This window comes from Zootoca vivipara, chromosome 8, assembly GCF_965207765.1.
Source record: "Zootoca vivipara chromosome 8, rZooViv2.hap1.1, whole genome shotgun sequence".
NCBI classification, from domain to species: Eukaryota; Metazoa; Chordata; class Lepidosauria; order Squamata; family Lacertidae; genus Zootoca; species Zootoca vivipara.
In genome coordinates this window covers 85,966,655-85,982,999 of record NC_142591.1, presented here as the reverse complement: position 1 = coordinate 85,982,999, position 16,345 = coordinate 85,966,655, and the positions used below count along the sequence as shown (strand labels likewise).

Here is a 16,345-nt window from a genome sequence, read left to right as displayed (position 1 = left end):
CAGCAGCCCCGACCCGCCTTGATCCAGCTGTTTACGGAGGTCATCTGTTAGGGCGACCAGTGCTGTCTCAGTCCCGTGGCCGGGACGAAAGCCGGACTGGAATGGATCTAAAGCCAATGTTTCATCCAGAAACCTACCGAGCTGTTCGGCAACCGCTCTTTCAATTATCTTACCCAAGTATGGAAGATTTGAAACAGGGCGATAATTGGATAGATCTAGCGCAGGGGTCAGCAAACTTTTTCAGCAGGGGGCCGGTCCACTGTCCCTCAGACCTTGTGGGGGGCCGGACTATATTTTGGAAAAAAAATGAATGAATTCCTATGTCCCACAAATAACCCAGAGAAGCATTTTAAATAAAAAGGACACATTCTACTCATGTAAAAACACCAGGCAGGCCCCACAAATAACCCAGAGATGCATATTAAATTAAAGAACACATTCTACTCATGTAAAAACATGCTGATTCCCGGACTGTCTGCGGGCCGGATTTAGGTGGTGATTGGGCCGCATCCGGCCCCCGGGCCTTAGTTTGGGGACCCCTGATCTAGCGGATCTGACGATGCTTTCTTTAAGAGCGGACGCACCACTGCTTCCTTCAACTCCTCTGGGAAAGTCCCTGAACTGAGAGACAAGTTGATAATCTCAACCAGGGGGCCCCGTACCTCGTCTGGACACGCTCTAATCAGCCAGGACGGGCAGGGGTCTAGGGAGCAAGTGGTGGGCCTCCCAGCCTGGAGGAATCTGTCTACATCAGCGGGGAGTATGTGGTCGAAATGGTCCAATACTAAACTCGAAGACAGTCGAGGGGCCTCTAGTTCCGCTATTGTATCAAAATTGGCAGAAAGGTCACGGCGAAGTGTCAAGACTTTCTCCGCAAAAAAGCTCGCAAATGCCTCACAGCTATGGGTCGAATTTGTGCTTAAATTTGACTGATCCTCAAGGGTTGTTAGAGACCTGATTGTTCGAAAAAGTTGTGCCGGGCGAGAGCTAGCAGATGCGATGGAAGCTGAGAAGTAAGACTTCTTTGTGGCTTTCACCGCCATCTCGTAGGTTTTCATAAGCGACCTATAAGATGTTCTTGAGAAATATATTGAGGTCAATTTGGGAGAGTCAAAATGGCTTCAGGATTGCTCTCCTGTACTATTTTAGGCATGTGGTTTGTATACTTAGGTATGTGTTTGCCTTTTATAAACGTTTATTTTATATTTGGGACCTTAGAATTCTTATAACACTACCTTCATGACCGTTGAACCCACTGTTGATCTTGTCAACTCAATCTGCCGGAGCCTGTCTTTGCATGCAGGGGAAATCCGTAACGCCCTGAGGGTTCGAGACCAATTGGCTTCCCTCGTCTGGTTTTGCTGGCCAGTCAAAGCCGTTTCCCGGGTTGTGGCTGCTGTTGCATGCTGACAACTTCTAGGACAAACAGGTGAGAGCTGAGTGCTGCGCGGGGACCAAAGTTGGACAACTACCCCAGAAGGAGCACGACATGCCCCCTTCTACCCTTCCCCTAACCACCCCATAACTAACCCGATAAAAGCTGTTTTGGCTGGCTGGACAACAGTCATAGCCTTTGAAAGCGAAAACAGTCTGCGGTGTCGCAGTTTAAAGAAACCGCGAAGACAGCAAATGCGGGGATCTGGGCCGAGAGCAAGAGGACAAGTTTAATCATTTAAAAATGGTGACGAGAGAGTTAGAGCTCTGTGTAGTAGAGCAGGGCGGTCTGGCCTGCAGGGATAACCTTCGCTTGCGTGGAGGAGTTTGATGTGATTGCTGTCTTAACAGATTGGCTCAACTCTTTAAGCATGGACATTAAGTAGAACGACTTCCCTGGAGATATAATTAAGAAGTTTGAAAGATTTAATATCAAAGACCAAACATATAGAGCGTTGCACAATTCACGCGCACTTAAATATAATTACTCACAGATTGAGGTTTTCCAGGGTCTTAAGTCCGGAGCTCATTCTTAGATCGGCAAGACGTGGCAGAAGGAAGAAGAATTACGCTCAAACGCAGGGTATGAATATCTGTGTCATATGCTCTGACCGGTCAATGAAGGGTCTCGCAGTGACTAAAGACCTCATTGCTGGAATTTTTTTAGATGAGTTGGCAGAGACTCTTAAACTCAGGGTGGCAGGTTCGAGCCCCATGCTGGGAAAAAAGATTTCTGACTTGCAGGGGCCTGGAATAGATAACTCTCATGGTCCTTTCAAGCCTACAGTTCTATGACTCTGGATGCTGGAAGATTCAAGACAGAGAAAAGAAAATGCCACCAACTTGGACAGTTTAAAAGATTAGACAACTGACTGAGTTTGTTCTTGGTATAAGCTTTTGTGTGCATGCACACTTCTTCAGATACACAGGTCCATATAGTTAAAACTATGGTTTTCCCAGTAGTGATGTATGGAAGTGAGAGCTGGACCTTAAAGAAGGCTGATTGCTGAAGAATTGATGCTTTTGAATTATGGTGCTGGAGGAGACTCTTGAGAGTCCCATGGACTGCAAGAAGATCAAACCTATCCATTCTGAAGGAAATCAGCCCTGAGTGCTCACTGGAAGGACAGTTCCTGAAGCTGAGGCTCCAATACTTTGGCCACCTCACGAGAAGAGAAGACTCCCTGGAAAAGACCCTGATGTTGGGAATGATGGAGGGCACAAGGAGAAGGGGACGACAGAGGACGAGATGGTTGGACAGTGTTCTCGAAGCTACAAACATGAGTCTGACCAAACTGCGGGAGGCAGTGCAAGACAGGAGTGCCTGGCGTGCTCTGATCCATGGGGTCACCAAGAGTCGGACACGAATAGACGACTAAACAACAACCACCTGCAGTAGTGGAGGCGGTCTTCATCCGAACACCAGTTGCTGAAAACCACAGGAGGGGAGAGGGGTGTTGCACCCAGTCCTGCTTATGGCCTTCCCAGTGGGGCAGGGGTGGTTGTAAGCTGCTCCCTTTCTGCCCCAGAGCCCCCACCCATAGCTGGGGCAGTGGGCTCTGCATCATGACTCAAAAAGTGCTTTTTCCAAACTGAAACAAACAACGTGACACTTACGGAGACCTACGGAGGCAGTATAATATAATACGTACAGTTCTTTAAATGTTCTTGTGGGAGGGGGTGGGGTTACTGATTTGTTTTGGCTTGTTTTTATTATTTATACCTGAAGGAGCACCTCCGTCTCCATCGTTCAGCCTGGAAACTGAGATCCAGCGCTGAGGGCCTTCTTGGTAGTGGCACCCATCCTGTGGAATGCCCTTCCATCAGATGTCAAAGAAATAAACGACTATCTGACATTTAGAAGACATTTGAAGGCAGCCCTGTTTAGGGAAGGTTTTAATGACTGATGTTTTTTAATGTATTTTTAATCTCTTGTTGGAAGCCGCCCAGAGTGGCTGGGAAAACCCAGCCAGATGGGCAGGGTATGTATGTATGTATGTCACGTGGGGTCACGAAAAGTCGGACACGACTAAACAACAACAACATGTATAAATAAAAATGTATTTTGTCCCTTTATCTTGTATTTTTATGGTGCGAACTACCCTGAGACCTATGGACGAAGGGCGGGATACTACTACTACTACTACTACAGAACTGTAGCGTGGGAAGGGATCCCCAAGGGTCATCCAGTCCAACCCCCTGCAATGGAGGAGTACCAGATCAGCATGGGCCAGGCAGGAACCCCTGAAATTGCTGTCGGGGTTGGGCGGGATGCTGCTGGACGGCAACTTTGCAAGAATCCTGGCTAAATTAATAATAAATTAAGTATGAGTCGGGCAGGAACTCCTGCCTTCCCTGCTCCCCATCTCCATCGACCTCCCTTGGGAGGGGAGGCGCCACTTCCGCCCTTGGGAGAAGAGGGCGGAAGTGGCTTCAAGCGCAGCCAGGAAGCCCCGCCTCCGGGAAGCGGGCGGCCGCTCTGCCCCTGGGCGCTCGATGGTGCGCGGCCCCGCCCGCTTCCTGTTGTTCCCGGACTCTCTTCCGGGTTGGGGGTCCGGAGATTTGGCCAAAGCTGCGCCCGGTGAGTGGAGGCGCCCCCGGGGGAGGGGGAAGAGGGCCGCCCGGGGGAGGGGGCGAGGGAGGCCTTCCCTGGCCGGGAGAGGCAGGATCCTGACCCTGCACTCGCGTTCTGCGCCTGCGGGTCGCCCTGCACGTCGGGATGCGCCCCAGGGAAACTCGCAGGTAGGCAGGCAGGCGGGCGAGGAGGAGGAGGAGGCGGTCCAGTTCATTGCGGCGCCTGTATCTCTCCCAGGAACCCAGGAGTCTGCCTGCCTCCAAGTCAGGCCCTCCAGCTCAGGGCTGCGCACACGGGCTGGCAGCAGCGGGGGGGACTCAGGGATTCAGGCCGCCCGGGTGCTGCAGCCAAAGGTCCCAGGTGCCAAGGGGGATGCTCTGCCACTGCGAGGGAGGCAAGGCGGAGACTGCCCCAGGGTGGCACCCAGTGAGCTTCAGGATGGCTAAGCGGAGATTTGAACCCAGGTCCTAGTCTGGCATCTGAACCTCTACCACCACTGACTCCTCAGAGCCTTGCTGGGGGTGGGGGCCAGGGGGCTGGAAGATTCATTCTAATATTTTGCTTGTTTTTCCAGTAATAACAACCCTAAAACCCTGAAGGATTACCATCTCCATAGCACTGAGGATGAAGTGCGCATGGAGGGGTGGGGGTGGTCCGTCAGTGTTTCTTTTATTACGGATTAAGGTTGGCCCCCCCCCCCCCCGCAAATGTCCTGCGCCTTTAGCCCAGGGCTGCCACCTTTTCAGCCTGCCACTAGCTGATGTGCCAGTGCCAGTAGCCGATTTCTTTCCATGCCATGGAAAAGCTTCGCCTGCCAACCCTTATTTATCATCCTGCTGAATAAAACACAAGAGCAGGCCAGGCTGGTGCTGTTAGGGTGAGCTGGCAACCCTACTTTAACAGCTGCATGACTGGCAGGTATGGATTTCTTCCCATGACTGTGTTTCTTAGAAGATGGATCTTCAGAATGTCTGTCCCTGTATAATTTCTGCCTGCCATGGGAGCTGTCAGTGGAGACTGACGTGGATTCCCTCCCTCTGCAGCTGAGGACAGACCTGCAGCAAGCTCTCTCACTTTTCTGGCTTGTGGGTTGTTGATGTGAGTGGCACAGAAAAATGTGTTAGAGACAGTGGCTTTCATATAGAATAAATAAAAGTGGACCCAGGACCCTTTTAGTGCATTTTCACATCTTCTCACAGAGATCTCCACTTGACCAGCTTCTGTATTTTTACAGGAAGTTTGGTCTTTTCAGTGCTGAAGATCAAACACCAGCAGAAGAGAACATTGCAAGGGCCAGTATCTCCTACTATGCTAATATTTTTTAAAAAATTGTCTTTAGGTTTATAAAGAGCTGTTGAAGCTTGACGATGTCTGAAGATGAAGAAAAGGTTAACCTGCGTCGCCTTGAGCCAGCGATTCAGAAGTTCATTAAAGTTGCCGTCCCAACAGATCTGGAGAGGTTAAGAAAGCATCAGATAAATATTGAGAAGGTTTACTTTTTTCCCCTGAATATTAAGTTGATATTGTATAATTCTACTGACATTAGCACAACTTAAGCAAAGCTGAAATGCTTTGACTGGAACTAAATGTATTTGGCTCAGACTTTGTGTCTGTTGCATGACAATTTCCGCACCCCCACCATAAAAAAAACCCTCTACCTTCAATGGTTGTTAAAAGTCCATTCCTTTTCTTTAAATTGGGGCCTTACTATTATTTAAAATGAGGCAGTCTAGGCAGCCTTGGGGTGCTCCAATTTGCTGCAGAACAGCTGAATGGCTGGTATTTCTTCAGGGATGTTGGGAGGGATAGAGGCCTGCCCCCATTGGCCAATATTTTGTTTGATCTTAAATGTATGCTCTGGGTGCCCATCTAAGAGAACTGCTATAAACAGAGAAAAGGGGCTGGATTGAGTCTAAAGACAGAGGCTAAAGCTCTGGATTGAGAGTTGCCTTTCAGTCTGTGCATCTGCTGAGATGAGGGGACAAGTTGGTTGCAATGATTTGCAGATGCAACTGGGGTCAAAATTACCCCCCAATAAATAAAGATTGCTTTCCATGAACTCTACAGGTAGTTATGACCACACTTAGCTGGGTTGCAAGTGTGATTCTAAGTAAAGGGAAAGGGACCCCTGACCATTAGGTCCAGTCGTGACTGACTCTGGGGTTGCGCGCTCATCTCGCATTATTGGCCGAGGCAGCCGGCGTACAGCTTCCAGGTCATGTGGCCAGCATGACAAAGCCACTTCTGGTGAACCAGAGCAGCACACGGAAACGCCGTTTACCTTCCCGCTATAGCGGTTCCTATTTATCTACTTGCATTTTGACGTGCTTTCAAACTGCTAGGTGGGCAGGAGCTGGGACCGAGCAATGGGAGCTCACTCCGTCACAGGGATTCGAACCGCCGACCTTCTGATCGGCAAGCCCTAGGCTCTGTGGTTTAGACCACAGCGCCACCTGGGTCCCCAATTCTAAGTAGAAAATATCATTTATAAACACCAGGTTTATAAAGAGGGTTTGCAAGCCAGTGGGGGCTTCCATTTGCCCTGGCACAATAAGGAAGTGAGTAATTTGTCGATTATGAAAATAGACAAAATATTGGGTTTTTCACCCTCAATGCTTTCTTCTTGCAAGAAAGGGAAAAAGGAGGCTCTGGGCTAAGTGTCTGTAGACCTGAAAACTGTAAAAAGGCAAATGGCAAAGTTTATTTGACCCCTAATACTTTATGGCGGGGGTCAGCAAACTTTTTCAGCAGGGGGCCGGTCCACTGTCCCTCAGACCTTGTGAGGGACCATACTATATATATATATTTTTTGGGGGGATGAATGTATTCCTCTGCCCCCCAAATAACCCAGAGATGCATTTTAAATAAAAGGACACATTCTACTCATGTAAAAACACCAGGCAGGCCCCACAAATAATCCAGAGATGCATTTTAAATAAAAGGACACATTCTACTCATGTAAAAACACGCTGATTCTCAGACCGTCTGCGGGCTGGATTTAGAAGGCGATTGGGCCGGCTCCGGCTCCCGGGCCTTAGTTTGCCTACCCATGTTTTATGTGTTTCTACCTCCCAGCTCTTGTCAGTATCTCTCTCCTCATTCTCCATCTCCTGCAGAGAGGTAAGGAGTGCCTACATAGCAGGCTGGGTGGGTGGGTGGAATCTTTCCCTGCAAATGCTCATCAGATTGTGGATGGGGACTCAAAGCACCAGGTTCAAACTTCATCACAATTGTCGAGTCCCTGGAACAAAGGAGTTGTAAATGTCTTGCATAATGGCTTTTGTGACATTTCTCAGCGTTGTTGGGTCACATTTGGCTCTCTCTGTTAATGGAGGCTTAAGCTAGAATCAGAGAGCAAAGTTTGCTGCAATTGAGAGAGTGAGTCTGTCCCTTGGAATGATGTGTGCACATAGCTTATCTTGCCCTTCCGTGCCAGTAGGCACTGGAATAGCCTGTGCCCCAAACCCCACCATCTTCTCTGCCTTAAGACAGCACAGTCCTGGGAATGGGAAATGGCGGTACGTCTCTTTGTCCTTCCTTTCTCTGTAAACCTATAAAAACACAGATTTTTTTTCCTCTCTCTCTCCTTGCCTTTAGTATCAGAGATGCAGACTGTGGGACAGGTTACATGAAGAGCACATCAATGCCGGCCGTACGGTTCAAGTAAGTAAATGGTAGTTAGAAAAGTGCATTCCAGCGTTTGTTGTGAACGCTGCTGGTTTCCCCCCCAGAAAATACTCAGCAGAAGCAAAAATGCAAAGATCTCCCTTTGCTCCTCGTAGGGCACTGTAGCTAACCTAAAAGCTAGCCAAGCTTTCCTCCTCCTTCCACTATCAAACCTGTGTTGAATCTTACATTGTCTGGTCAATGGATTCAAACTACAAGAAGGAAGATTCCACCTAAACATTAGGAAGAACTTCCTGACAGTAAGAGCTGTTCGGCAGTGGAATTTGCTGCCAAGGAGTGTGGTGGAGTCTCCTTCTTTGGAGGTCTTTAAGCAGAGGCTTGACAGGCATATGTCAAGAATGCTTTGATGGTGTTTCCTGCTTGGCAGGGGGTTGGACTGGATGGTCCTTGGGGCAGGGGCCTCTTCCCTTGCCTGTAACAATCCTATAACAACACACAACAGAGGTACACTGTTCAATCAGTTATGATACAACTGCTGCAAATGACTTCAACGTCAGCAACTGAAAACACGATGAGATGTGAAATAAGCAAGCCATTTTGGACTATAATTGCAAGCATAAATACATCAGAAGATCCTGCGGGATCAGGCCAGTGGACCATCTAATTCAGCATCCTTTTCTCACAGTGGCCAAGCAGATTCCATGGAGGTCTTTATCCCAGTTGATCTCTCGGTTGGATTTGAATTGATTTCTCTCTGTGCTGTTGTTGTTTTTAAGCTGTACATTACTGTTCTTAACTTGTATGTGCAATTGCTTTGATTCTTTTTAATAGGTGTAGCTGTTTTATACATGTTTTTGTTGTAATTGCTTTGGCGATGCCTTGGGCAGGCTTCCCCAAACTGCGGCCCTCCAGATGTTTTGGCCTACAACTCCCATGATCCCTAGCTAACAGGACGAGTGGTCAGGGATGATGGGAATTGTAGTCCAAAACATCTGGAGGGCCGAAGTTTGGGGGTGCCTGCCTTAGGGGAAGTGATTCATAAATGAAATAAATAATAATATTTATATCCTGTTTTTTTCTAAACCAAAGAATGCACTAAAAATACAGAAAGGGAGAAGTGACAGTATAGTTTCCATACCTGGGATATTAGCCTAAGATCTAGCCTCACAGCAAATAAAAGGCATTCTTTATGCAGCCTTTACTGTTTACTGTTTCCCAAATCTGTCTGGGCATTGCCTGTGACCAGTACTTAAGCACTACAGCAGTTATCCGGGCAGAGGGCCTTTTCGGTAGTGGCGCCCGCCCTGTGGAACGCCCTCCCATCGGAGGTCAGGGAGATGAACGACTACCTGACATTTAGAAAACACCTAAAGGCAGCCTTGTTTAGGGAAGTTTTTAATCTGTGATATTTTAATGTATTTTGGTGTTTGTTGGAAGCCGCCCAGAGTGGCGGGGGAAACCCAGCCAGATGGGCGGGGTATAAATTAATAATAATAATAATAATCCCAGCAAGGGCCCAGGAGAGATTCAGAGGCTTATATCAGGTCCAAGAACTGAAGCTGTCTGGGCTGGAATGGAGCTGCTCTCCCCGGGATTTGCACCCGACACCTGAACTATTCTGTTGGGTATGAAGAAGAGAGCTCAATTCAATGGGTGTGCGTGTGTGTAACCAAATCCCCCTTTTTGAATTGTCATTGCAGCAGCTGCGAGCAAATATCCGAGAGATGGAGAAGCTCTGCCAACGGGTCCGGAAGGAAGACCGCCATGCTTTGGAGAGGATGATCAGCCCGGTGAAAGAGCAGGCGTCGGTGGCCATCAGGGAATTTCTGCAGCTCCACTTGGAGTCTGCAGAAGAACTGAAGAGGCAATTTAAGGAGAAAGAGGCGTTGCTCCAGTCCCCTTTAACCAGATCAACCACCGTAGGAGGGGGTATGAGCACATCGTGTTCCTTTTTCAAACAAGTATGTTTTTATTGCGAGAAATCTCTATGATCTTTCTGGACTGGAGAGAAACCAGAATTGAGGCATCATTTAACTGTTAATTGACCCGTCTGTGACATGCAAATGTTGAAAGCTACAGGAATGTTTAAGCCACAGTTGCGCACACTGAATGAGGGCCTTGAACGTGTTCCTAGTTTCCTATCAGCCCATCACCCATTCCCACCACCCTTCTGAGTAATACCCCTCCCCACCCTCTCACTATATATAAGGGTCTGGTGACTTCTGTTTCAGTGTATCTGAAGAAGTGTGCATGCACACGAAAGCTCATACCAATGACAAACTTAGTTGGTCTCTAAGGTGCTACTGTAAAGAATTTTTTTATTTTGCTTCGACTGCGGCAGACCAACACGGCTGCCTACCTGTTCCTCGTTTCTGCCGCTGAAATCAAAGAGCAAAAAAAGCGGCCAGATTGCAACCACTCCAATATGAAAACCAGTGGAAGTGTTTCAATCTGCTAGCTAAGCAGCAAAGTGTATTGGGCGGAACAGAGGAAGCTGCCTTCTACTGAGCCAGTCAGTGGTCTGTCTATCTCAGTACTGTCTACACCGGCCGGCAGCAGCTCTCCAGGCCGGTGAAGACACAGAGGGGCAATCCTGGGACCTTCTGCCTGCCAAGCAGATGCTCTGCCACTGAGCTGTGACCCGTCCCTCGTTGCCCCCCAACACACCTGCATATACTGCCATTGCTCTTACTTCCTTAAAATCCCCCCTCCCCCCCAGGGCCCACCTTTTCTGGGTAGCCTTTAAATACACATCATCACCATCATCAGACCACCCTTCATCTGAAGATCACGAGGCATTTGACCCTAAATATGTGCCTATACAATGGTACAGTAATACCTCAGGTTACGAACACTGTGGGTTGCGCGTTTTCAGTTTGCGGGCCACGCCGAGCCTGGAAGTACCGGAACGGGTTACTTCCAGGTTTCAGCGCTCGCGCATGCGCAGAAACTCAAAATGACGTCATGTGCATGCGCAGAAGCGCCAAATTGTGTCAGGCGTGTGGGCAGACGCAGCGCTTCAGGCTACGAACACTGCGGGTTGCGAACGTGCCTCCCGCATGAATCACGTTCGCAACCCGAGGTATGACTATACCTCAGTTCTCGAACGAAATCCATTCCGGAAGCCTGTTTGGCTTCCGAAACTTTCGGAAACCGAGGCACAGCTTCCGATTGGTTGCAGGAGCTTCCTGCACTCGAGCAGAAGCCGCGTTGCACAATCGGGTTCCAAAAAACGTTTGAAAACGGAAGCATTTACTTCTGGGTTTTCGGCATTCGGGAACCAAAACGTATGATAACGAAGCCGTTTGGGAACTGAGGTTTGACTGTACTTATTTTTATATAATCTTCTTCTGACCGTCTCTCCCACCATTGTCTCCCCAGTGCCCGTTTTTAGATTGTGAGCTCCCTGTGGCAGGGGTTTGCCAGCCCTGCGTAAATAACGCTTATAGAATTGTAGAGTTAGAAGGGTCCTGCAGGTCATCTAGTCAAACCCCCTGCAGTGCAGGAATCCCTGACAGATGGCCACCCATCCTCTGCTTAAGAACTTCCAAGGAAGGAGAGTCCACCCCCATTTATCTGACGGCAGTTAAATTGAATTGGGGCGGAGGGCTGGGAGCCCTTTGGTCTCTTGCTAGGCTAACCCTGTTGGACACATTATGAGACTTTTATGTTTTCACTCAGAAACCTTTTACGATGCCAGCAACGAAGGAATCTCTCAGAGTTACATCCAGACGTTCTCCCCTCTCCCCGAAATCCCCCAGGATCAAAACGCGGCAGAATCGTGGGACATGCTTGAAGAGGTAGGCTGGGTTTCTCCTCTTAGGATCCCTTGGACAAATCTAGAGGAGCAGAAGAATAACAGCACATTTTTTGGGATCTCGTTGTAGGACTTGATTGAGCTCAGCAACCTGGTGACTGACTTCTCTCTGCTAGTTAACGTAAGTACGGCAAGATTAGGGTCTTAACGTTCCTTCTGCATTCAGAAGAAAGTGGGGGGGGGAGGGAGAAGAAGTTAGCAGCACAATTTTTACGTCTCTGGAGTGAGAAGAGGAATATGCAGGGAGTTTGGCTGGGCTTTCTGCAGGGACCAGGTGTATGAGGCACCTGAACTTAGCAGGATTGACCTCCCCACGCCTCGGCTGATGCCTAGGGCGTTCAGTCCCGTTTTCGGTAGAAATGCCAACTTGTCCCTCCCTTGACACCACACGACCTTGCATGCCAAAGGGTGGTGGGGCTTGGTGGGACGAATTTGGCCCATGGGATGGAGGTTCCCCACCCCTCCTTTATTTTTTTAAAATTTTTTATTGGGTTTTATAAACAGGGATAATGTTATGCAAACAAGTATACAGTGGTACCTCTGGTTGCGAACGGGATCCGCCACCTGAAGCGCTGTATCTGCCCAGGTGTGCGCTGCGATTTGGCGCTTGTGCACATGTGCGAAGCGTGATTTAGCGCTACTGCGCATGCGCGAGCAGCGAAACCCAGAAGTAACCCTTTCCGGTACTTCTGGGTCGCCGCAGGACGCAACCTAAAAAAAACATAACATGAAGCAAATGTAACATGAGGAATGACTGTACCAAGTTTTCTCATGTCATTTGTATATCACGAAACGAGCATAATAAATGTGGGAAAAGATCTACAACGTATGTTTCATTACTAATGGTCAGTGTAGAAGTTCTTGGTTCATGAATTGGTTTAAACCATGGGTAGGCAAACTAAGGCCAGGAGGCCGGATCCAGCCCAATCGCCTTCTCAATCTGGCCCGCGGACAGTCCGGGAATGAGCGTTTTTTTACATGAGTCAAATGTGTCCTTTTGTTTAAAATGCATCTCTGGGTTAGTTGTGGGGCATAGGAATGTGTTCATCCCCCCAAAAATATATAGTCTGCCCCCCCACAAGGTCTGAGGGACAGTGGACTGGCTCCCTGCTGAAAAAGTTTGCTGGCTCCTGGAACTTTAAACAATTAGGAGGAAGAAGGGAACTACCTAGGCCACACTAGTGTGCCGCGAGACGTTGGCTGGTGTGCTGCGACGTGCGGCGACGAGAAGGGCGATTTGCATTGTCACGTGCCTGACGGCCGCCAATAAACAGCACTGACCCGCCGGAAAGCAATATTTCTCGTCCTCTTTCCCAAAGCTCAGTGCAAACGAGCCTGGCGGCCGCCAATACACAACACTGACCCGCCGGAAAGCAATATTTGGCAAGTGTTTCTTACAGTCATAATTATAATATAGGGCGGCACAGAGTTAACTTTTTAAACTTTTTTAATGGTGGTGTGCCTCGTGATTTTTTTCACGGAACAAGTATGCTGTGGCCCAAAAAAGGTTGAGAAACACTGACCTAGGCAGCCACATTTCACATCGGTTGACATTTCTGCATCGTCTTCAACGGCAGCCTCGTGGAAAGTCCATTATTGTGGTTCAGCTTTGAGGTACGGTAGCTTTGAATGGAAAGGGATGGAAATGCGCTTCAGCCAGAAAATACTATTTTTTAGTTTTTGGAATCCAGCACTTTAGAAGACTCTGCACTTGGTACTTTGAAGCGGGGTGCGTTTTTGTTCTGCCGTTTCACCTGAAAACCCTTTTGTGTCTAGGCTCAGCAGGAGAAGATCGACAGGATTGAGGATAACGTCAGCACGGCTGCCATGAATGTCGAAGAGGGAACCAGGAATCTGTCCAGGGTAGGGCTCTCTCCATCCATCTCCTGGCAAACCAGTGGCACTCTGCTTTCCAACAATACTCCGTTGAATCAAAGAATAATAGAATCTTAGAGTTGGAAGGGACACCGAGGGTCATCTAGTCCAACCCCCGCAATGCCTCCTTCCAGAAACTCCTGCAGCCCAGCTGGTGCCAAACATCTTGCTCTGCATTCCTTTGAACCACACCAGTGAAGCCAAGAGGGTGGTTCTTGCCATCTGGGCAGCCCACGAGCTCCTGGCACGCTGCCCAGGCTTGCACCCCAGGGAGGTCACTTCAGTGCTGCTAACACAGCGGTCTTGACTTCACCCCCAGAGGCGCACTCCATTGTCTCTTGAGACAGACAGGTGCCAGCAACGATGAAATGCTGGAGAAGTCTGGCCTCGTCCTCCTTCACTGCAGAAAAAGCGGCAGGTCCATATGTGCAATAAGCGTGAACCTGCTAATTTTTGTGAGGGTTATTTGCGCCCAGGTGGTACAAGGTGGGGTGGAGGAATATCAGGTGAACGTGGGGGGAAAGGGATGCAAATACCATACTTTTCAGTGTATAAGACGCCCCCTATTTTGGGGGCCTCCAAATTAGGAAAATGGGGGGGGGGGGAGATTGCCTATAGTTGTGGAGCTTTTTTGGCGTGGATTCCCCAGAGGTATGGAGCTTTTTGGGGGGTGGGGGTGAGGGTGGGGGAAAGAATGCCAACGCTTCCAGTTGAGCACGACGCAACAGCGCCCATTTCCGCAGCCACCAATCACTTGCACTATTGCTGAAAATCACTCGCCCGCCAGACCTACGCTGCCACTCGCGCGCGTCTCAAAAGCCACCTTTCGCCTGTCACCCCGCCGGCAGAAGCCGCCGATTCCCCTCCCATTTGTCGCAGCGACAGCGAATCGACTCCAGCCATTGCCTCATCCACCAATAACATGCCAAATAGCCGCTGACCATCTCCGGGTAGCAGGAGCAACCAATCCCACGTCGCCCCCCCCCCCGATGCGCTACCGCTGCATAAAACGACCCCCCTTTTTTGACAAAATTTTCGAAGAAAAAAATGCTTGTCTTATCCACAGCAAAGTACGGTACTTTCTTGAAACACCAGCTCACTCCTCTCTGTCTTCCTTCCTCCTCAGGCTGCCAAATTCAAGCTGGCCGCCCTGCCTGTCGCTGGCGCTCTCCTTGGCGGAGTCGTGGGGGGTCCTATCGGGCTACTGGCCGGTTTCAAAGTGGCCGGCCTTGCTGCCGCGCTTGGCGGCGGAGTTTTGGGCTTCACGGGTGGGAAACTCATCCAGAGGAAGAAGCAAAGGATGATCGAAGACCTCTCGGCTCCCTCCTCCTGCAGCTGCCCAGACCTCCCCAGGCAAAGCGACCGAGAATGTAGCTGAAGGGGGGGGGGCTCCTCTGCCCCTCTGCCTCACCGAGGCTGGTGAGCCCCCTGCCTCCGCTTTGGATTCCCCTTGTGCCCGACGGACTTGGAAGAGGAGAGCAGCCCCGGCAGCGTTTGGAAATGGTAACCCTGAGCACCTACCTCTCTCCATTCGGGGCAGGGAAGTCTCGTCCTTCCATTTTGAAAACAGAGCCCAAGGGGGGAAGCCAGAGGCAGGTCAGAAGGCGTGTGCCAAAGGAACACCTTTCTTGTCCGAGAGTTCACAAGACACCTTTTCCTGGAGAAACAGAAGAGGGAGATTTTAAGTCGTAAATGGTTTGGTGCCTGGTCCTCTGACATGGTCTTCTCTGCGAGTGTACACATAAATGTCTCCTTCGGGGTTCTTTGCGGTGGAATCCTTGGCCTAAGTTTGAAGTTCAAAGCCTGGACTTGCTTCATACACCAGCCTGTTTGGCTCAGGGGAAGTAACTGACCCTCTCCTTTGCCCAAGTGCTGCATTCTTGAGATATATATTTTTTTAAGGTTCAGACTTTCCTAAAACTTAACCTTTCGGGGCTTTAAGGCAGGAGTCCTGCGCTCTCTCTCTCTCTCTTTTTAAAGTGTTGCTTTTAGGAAAATCGGAACTGTGCTTTGCAAACAAATTTTCACAGTGTTTCAGGTTCTCTTCAGAAGTATCGTGCTATCGACCACCAAGTGTTGAAGGACTCTGTGGTGGCCAAATTTCTGGATATATTGGACAGGACGCTGATCTCCCACAATCCCCTTTCCCCATTGCCACATCAGCCGAATTCTGATGGGAGGGAATCAAATATGAGCCAAAGAGGACGCCATACTGTGCCATTGCTCTGCTGACAATTGATGTTTTGCTGGATGTTGAGTTTTCCGAAACCGAAGCTGAGGGTTTCCCTTTTTAAGTGCTCCAACGTTTATAAGTAAAGTTTGATACGTGCTTAAAAGGAGTTCCGTTTTTCTCCGGCACAAAGAAGTCTTAATGCAGCCTCTGAAGGTGATGTTTGTGCCCCTTGGGTGGCAGGATGGGTCCCCTTGAAATTCTCTCTCATCAAGGTTTGTGTCTTACCTGAAGGCCAAGACCTGTGGCTTCTTCGTTCCTCTGACATTGGACTTGGGACTTCAACATTGTGGTCTGGCCTGTACAGAACAGTATACAGGAGATTAGGATTCTGGTGCCAGTGGGTCACTCTGTTGTGTGGGTCGCAAGCGGCACCCTCCACATGAAAACCACTGCTCAATATTTTGGACTGGCCCACCTAAACCCAAAGATGGTGGCGGTGAGGTTGTGGGGAACGCCTATTATACGCCATTTGTTAAGCGGAGCAGCAAATTGTTTTAATTAAAGCGGGAGTTCTTAATGACATGGGAAATAAAAACCATTTTAAAACTTGTAGTTAACTTGTGTGTTCAGAGACATGTCTTTTTACGAAAACAAAAGAAATCACCACTCGACTGCTTGATCCGTGGAGCTGCCACTGTTTCAGGTCCCACGTAATACACATTCTGCATTTATCAAATCTTTGGAACTCCCTGCCTATTGATGCCAGGCAGGCAGGCGCCTTTGCTGTATTCTTTTCGATGCCTGCCAAGAACTTTTTTTTACTGTGTTCCTCCGAAAATAAGAC

The 16,345-nt window shown here is 49.1% G+C and overlaps 1 protein-coding gene across 4 annotated transcripts in view; it reads left to right on the top strand.

The window, feature by feature from the left end:
* The window catches only part of STX17 (syntaxin 17), a 257,051-nt gene extending 240,933 nt beyond the window's left edge, over nucleotides 1-16,118 (top strand). Inside the window, exons 1-8 of one of the 4 annotated variants that reach the window (XM_035126007.3) lie at nucleotides 3,845-4,015; nucleotides 5,349-5,499; nucleotides 7,607-7,672; nucleotides 9,337-9,565; nucleotides 11,318-11,436; nucleotides 11,524-11,574; nucleotides 13,230-13,316; nucleotides 14,455-16,118. In XM_035126007.3, the coding sequence (XP_034981898.3) occupies nucleotides 5,377-5,499; nucleotides 7,607-7,672; nucleotides 9,337-9,565; nucleotides 11,318-11,436; nucleotides 11,524-11,574; nucleotides 13,230-13,316; nucleotides 14,455-14,706 (927 nt within the window). In that variant the 5' untranslated portion in view covers nucleotides 3,845-4,015; nucleotides 5,349-5,376 and the 3' untranslated portion in view covers nucleotides 14,707-16,118. Of the gene's footprint in view, nucleotides 1-3,844; nucleotides 5,108-5,348; nucleotides 5,500-7,606; nucleotides 7,673-9,336; nucleotides 9,566-11,317; nucleotides 11,437-11,523; nucleotides 11,575-13,229; nucleotides 13,317-14,454 lie in introns of those variants that run through there. The other 3 variants (XM_088676429.1, XM_088676427.1, XM_088676428.1) reach the window with 3 other exon arrangements.
* Nucleotides 16,119-16,345: the final 227 nt, after the last annotated feature.